This window comes from Mesitornis unicolor, unplaced genomic scaffold (genome assembly GCF_000695765.1).
Source record: "Mesitornis unicolor isolate BGI_N332 unplaced genomic scaffold, ASM69576v1 scaffold312, whole genome shotgun sequence".
Classification (NCBI taxonomy): domain Eukaryota; kingdom Metazoa; phylum Chordata; class Aves; order Mesitornithiformes; family Mesitornithidae; genus Mesitornis; species Mesitornis unicolor.
Genome location: NW_010170994.1, coordinates 26,051 through 32,050, shown reverse-complemented (window position 1 = coordinate 32,050; position 6,000 = coordinate 26,051). Strand labels below are relative to the sequence as shown.

The 6,000-nt window shown below is 35.7% G+C and overlaps 1 protein-coding gene across 1 annotated transcript in view; it reads left to right on the top strand.

Annotated features, from left to right (window-relative positions):
* Positions 1-974: 974 nt before the first annotated feature.
* LOC104535781 (fibrillin-2-like) overlaps positions 975-6,000 on the top strand; it is a gene marked incomplete at both ends in the record, with an annotated part of 30,440 nt that continues 25,414 nt past the window's right edge. Inside the window, 2 exons of the mRNA XM_010179852.1 lie at positions 975-1,100; positions 3,827-3,952. Of these exons, the coding sequence (XP_010178154.1) occupies positions 975-1,100; positions 3,827-3,952 (252 nt within the window). The remainder of the gene's footprint in view (positions 1,101-3,826; positions 3,953-6,000) is intronic.

The window sequence follows — 6,000 nt, the reverse complement described above, 5'->3', positions numbered from 1 at the left end:
CTGATCCCTGGCTGTTTGGGCAACTTCTCTGTAATCCTCTCGGCCAACCTTTCCTCACTTCAACTCCCTATAGGTTTTTCCTTTTGCACCCACATAAGTCCAGGAGCTAATTGTTCATGCCTTCTGGTATCTTGCCTGCCTTCCTGCTTCTCGGGAAGCACTGCTCCTGGACTCGAAGGAGATGGTCCTTGAATATCAACCAGATTTCTTAGGCCCCTCTTCCCTCCAGGGCTTTATCTCATGACAACTTGCCTGGCAGATCCCTGAAGAGATTAAAAACTGTACTCCTGAAGTCCTCAACCTCTTCTCATACATCAGGCACTGGTCCTACTATGGGGCTTCAGTCACCTTGAGATCTGCTGGAAAAACAGCCCAGAAAGCTGTATGTAGTCCAGGAGACTCTTGGAGCACACTGAGGATAATTTCTTATCCGGATGATAGGCAGCCTAACCAGAGGAACAGTGTTACTGGACCTGTTGCTTGCCAACACACATGAACTAATTAGTGAGGTCAAGACTGATGACAGCTTGGCCTGTAGTGATCATGACCTTGTGCAACTCATGTTCTTGAGGGATATGGGACAGGTGAGGAGTAAAGCCAGGATCCTGAATTTGAGGAGAGTGAACTTGTAGTTATTTAAGAAATTAGTGGATGTGACCCCCTGGGAATGGCCCTCAGGGACAGAGGAGTAGAACAGAGCATTCAGAGGCACCTTGACAAGCCTGAGCAGTGGGCCCATGTGAACCTCATGAAGTGACCCAAAACTGTATACAGTATTCCAGGTTTGGCCTCACTAGTTCTCTAATAGAGAGGAATAATCACCTCTTTCAGCCTTCTGGCTGCACTCTTGCTATATTCTTGTTCTGAATGACAGCCCCAGCATTCAATGAGTCAATTGTTGTCCACATTGGTCACCAGATTAGATTTTTCATATCTTTCAATTTCTGGTTATCTTCTGGGTTGTGTTAATACAGATATTAATGAGTGCACACTGGATTCTGATATTTGTTCCAATGGAATTTGTGAAAACTTACGTGGCAGCTATCGTTGTAACTGTAACATTGGCTACGAGCCTGATACTTTTGGAAGGAATTGTGTGGGTAAGTTGCTTGGGTTTTTTATTATTGTTGAATAATTCATCACTATATTGGTCCTAATTTGATTTGACAGAATTTAAGTTGCAAGATGTTTACTTCTTAAAGCTACAGTGAAACTGCAAAAAATCTCTAATGAAACTGCCTTTCTCAGTCACTGTGTAGCTAATATTCTTACTGGTTTATTTTTTTGTGATTTGATGGAGCATATTGCTGTTGGGAAGTGTAAGCAGGAGAGATGATTGCAGATTAGAAATTAATTTTATCAAAAACATGGATCAGTTTGTGTTACAATTTAAAGTATAATATTTGTCAAGACCACCTAAAATGTGTTCCTTTCAAAGCTGGATACTAATTTGTCAAAAGCCGAAGGCCATGATTTTGATAATAAAATGTAACAGGTGGCTATCGTTATCATAATAAGTGATAACTGGTGGCCTTTGTGCACAATCTCTGCACTATACAAAAAATCGTGATGTCCCTGAGTTACACAAGTACAGCAGAATGGATTGCTGCATGCTTAGTCCTCTAATTTTCGAAAGCTTCAGCTCGTGAAGGAAGAAATTACCTACTCTTAGGATTTCACAAATGATGTCTGAACAGTTGATTCTAGTGTAACAGCTGTTCTTATGTTCACCAGAATTTCAGGTCACCGGTATACAGGAATTATTTTCTTCGAAAACTTCTGATTGTAATTTGTATTTTGGCTAGGTTTTCATACCAGGCTGTTGTTGCAGTATCTAGATATGTGTTCTGCAAGCATTTAGGAATACCCAACGGAAGATATCTATGTTATATGTTTCACACTCTGACTAATTATATTATTCATGGTCATACATAAAATTCAGCATTTTTTTTCTTTTGGGAATTCTTACATCTGAAGAAAAGTGTATTTATACCACAGGTACATTGTGCAATAATATTGCTTATAGTCCTGTTATAGTCCTGTAATTCTAAACATAAAAATATACGCAAAGTGATAATGTTTCTTTTCATCTGCTTAACTTAAGGAGTTTTACTGCTAGTTACTTTCTAAAGGCCCTAAGTAGGACCCTTTGACAGGAAAGGTACTGCTGCAGAAGATGGTGGGTTTTTTTAAAATACTTTACAAAATATTCCTTTTCCAAATTAATTTTATGGCAAGGGATTTTATTCATCTAGTTACACTTGGGATTATATAAGTGCTAGTACAGGTATCTGTCTTTTTAATTGTTTAAATAAAAATACAGCATACTGATTGTGAGAATGTGTTTATTCTTAGGAGAATTTTTGCACAGAAGAATTTAATTACGAACATTCAAATAAAGGGTTGAAATATTTTAATTAATGATACAGATTATGAGCTGCCAGGAAATAAAAATTTCCATAAGACAGAAAACAAACAGTATTTTTGTCAGTTTAAGTGTTTATAGAGCATAAATTGGATAGATCTGTGTTTTTACAGTGCATATCACAGTAGATTACAGTCCAAATCTGAAGTTACTCTGTGCAGTTTGCACCTTACTAGCTTGTGTTAAAGGACTGCATGACAACAATCTCAAAATCCAAGTCTATTGCTCTTGAAAATGTTAAATTCCAAATCTGTAGTCCTTTAATAGGTTAAAATCAGATGGGGTTAGATTAAGGACAGGTTATTTTAGAAGAGCTTCGTTACAGCTGCCAAACTTAAAGCTCAGATTCATCATCTGGGGAAATTTAGACTTTACTATCTGAATCCTAAAGGAATTTATAAGCATAGCTTGCAAAATCTAATGTAGTTGGGAAACAGAAGGCCTCCAGATTGTAATTGTATTGCATTCTTGTTTTTATTCCTTGTTTTTAAACATGAAGTCTGTAAAGAATTTAGTTGATCTAAGATTTCAGTTGCATTGTTAAGTTTGGTTCAAGTAGTCAAGATATAGGAGACACCCTGAAGCAGAATAAAGTGTCATATGTATCATAACATATCCTGTCAGTATTATTTTATAAGCTTAAGTATTTGTGACATGTGATGGGCATTAAAGTATCTTAAAATTACTTTTTTTTTCCTTTTAAAAAATAAACAATAGGATAATGAGCAAGACTGATTGCTTTTTATTAGCATTATTTACACTTAGTATAGGAGGAGTTCAGGGGGTGATGTTAATTTGCTTTTTTCCTGTTCAGTGTGCTTGATATCCTGGTCTTAATTGTAAGGTTTGTTTTTTTCAGTACAATCTACCTCTGGAGAATGTGTGCTTTTGAGATGTCTGCCATCTGTGAAATGTACAATTTAGAGTTGAATGCACATATTCAATTCATGGATGACAAAATCAATTTTTGCCCATAAAACAAGATTAGAACAGTAATCTAACACATTGCTTTTTGTGCATTTAGAAAAAAATTAAAATGCTAGTTTAATAGCAAATAGACCTTTGCAAAGTTGTCACGGTGATGTCATACAGTTGACAAAGTTCCCAAGCTCATTCCAGGAAAATGGAATAAATTAATTAAATATTATTATAAGACTATTCTTGAAGCCTGCTAATGAAAAGAAATAAAAACAGAACACAATTTTTGGTAATAAGAATCTGAAAATTAATTAGACTTTTGAAACTAAGAATTGGCATTTTCCCTTGCTCAGTCACTGTTGTAGAAAACTGTATATCCATCAACCTAATTGTTGCTACAGAAAGCAGCAGAGGCTACTTGTGGACTTGAAGGCATCTCATGGCATTTGCATTCACTGGTATGTCTTAACTCATCTTTTTCAGACATTGATGAATGTTCAGTGAACAGGCTGCTGTGTGATAACGGGCACTGTCGAAATACCCGTGGAAGTTACAGCTGCACTTGTCCAAAGGGTTATGTTTTCAGCACTGAGACAGGCACATGTGAAGGTGAGAAGACCTCATGCTGTGTTAATTTTATTGCTTATTATATAACATTAAAGCTAAACAATCACAAAAGATTGAGTGGTGACAAATATGAGAGGAAAAGACAGACTGTTCTTCTCTTGGCTGTATTTCATAATCATGTATGTCTGCTGAACTCTGAGCAGTGAGCTTGTGATTGGGGGTGAATGCTGCAGAAATATTTAAAATAATAAAGCATTTTGTTAAAGGAAGAAAAATATTCCTGCTTTCTCCTTTGGGGAAAAATAACCCTGAGAAACAACTGATAATTAACTAAAACTTTAAATTTGTAGGAGTATTTCCTTTCTCAACATAGTTTAGTGTAATCACCCTAAAATACTTCTCTTTTCTTATTGTCTGAACTGCAGAATCCTGAAGGATTTTCAGTTTCTTTCAATATTGTTATCTACATTAACTTACATAAGTAGCTCGTGAAGGATCTGTTATCTTCATCTTGAATCTCATAGTTAGATTGATGTTTAAACTTAGCTGATCAGGCGAAAAAGCTGATCAGGAGGTGTTTGGCATAAAACTGTCTATAATATCTATTAAATGTATGACATTTTTTAAAAATGTTGAATGGGTGAGCAGTAGAGGAATAAATTAATCTCTTTCTGTCCAAATTGTGTTTTCAAAGAAACACTACATAATTTGCTTTGGAGTTACAAGTTCACTATCTGTAGCTGGAAGCTTTGTGTTCTGCTTTGTAAATACTCTGATGTTTATTACTCACTCATATATTTTTAATTAAGATAAGTCTAATCAGTAACTGTGAAGAAACAGCAAAACCCTTCACTGTTTTCATTTATGGTTCAATTGAAATTTTGTATCAGTTTGCTGTGGGAAGTGGGGGAGTTGTGTGAGGCTCCAGAGTCTGTAAAAAGTTGAGATTTTTACAAGTTCTGTGCTTTACGTTGTGTTTCCAGCGACATAACTAGTTAAATGTAAACCAGATGTGCTTTGAAGAGCATTTCCAGGAATGCACATTTGTTCATTTCCAGGACTGTTTCAGTTTTTGTTTCTCTCACATTTACAAAGTACGCTCACTTCACTTAAGAAAAAAATTAAAAAATCAGGGCTTTTAAAATAAAACCCTGATAAATATTCTCAAATATATTGGCTTTTATTTTAAAATATATTGATTTGGCCCAAAAGTAATTGCTTCCTTTTCTGGGTAAATGAAAGGTGAATTTTTCATGGGAAACAAAAATGGTAGTAAACACTGTAGTGTCCATTTTATTCCATTATCTTTTGCCATCTTTCAGGCAACTTCATGATTTTGCACTCAAAAAAGTTCTTATCTTTTTCAGCAAATAAAAAGTTCCAAGAACGATTTTATACATTCATCAGCAGTGATGGTTTAACCATTCAAGATGTTTTGTAAAGAACAAAACAAGTGGTAGTCTGATGGTGCCAGGTCTGGTGAATATGGTGGATGTGGTAACACATCCCATCCAAGCTGCAACAATTTTTGATGGGTGACCAAACTTGTATGTGGTCTAGTGTTGTCATGGAAAACCACAACACCTTTGTGATTCACCATTTGTGATCACTTCTTTTTGATGGCATCTTTTAATTTATCCAGTTGTCAACAGTACACATTAATGGTTCAGTTCCTTGGAAGCAATGCAAAATACACAGTACCTTTGAAATCCCAGCAGACTGACAGCATAACCTTCCTTTGGTCAATATCTGCTTTTAAAGTGCTTTGAGCTGGTTCATCATGCTTGCTCTATGATCTCTTCTGTTTGTCAGTGTTGTAGATGATCCAGTTTTCAAATATTTCAAAAGCGGATCATTTTCTTCATGTTTCAAGAGAGAATCACAGATGTCAACGTGCTTAGGTTTCATCAATGCCTTTATTTTGTTGTTACTAACTTTGATTGGCCTTCCTGAGCACGGTGCATCTTTAACACCAAAATTTCTGAACTGAAATCTAGCAAATCAATTCTGACACTGCTGTAGTTTTATACCTTCACTATACACATCACATAACTTTTTATGCACCACAATTTTTTCCATTTTAGAAGTAA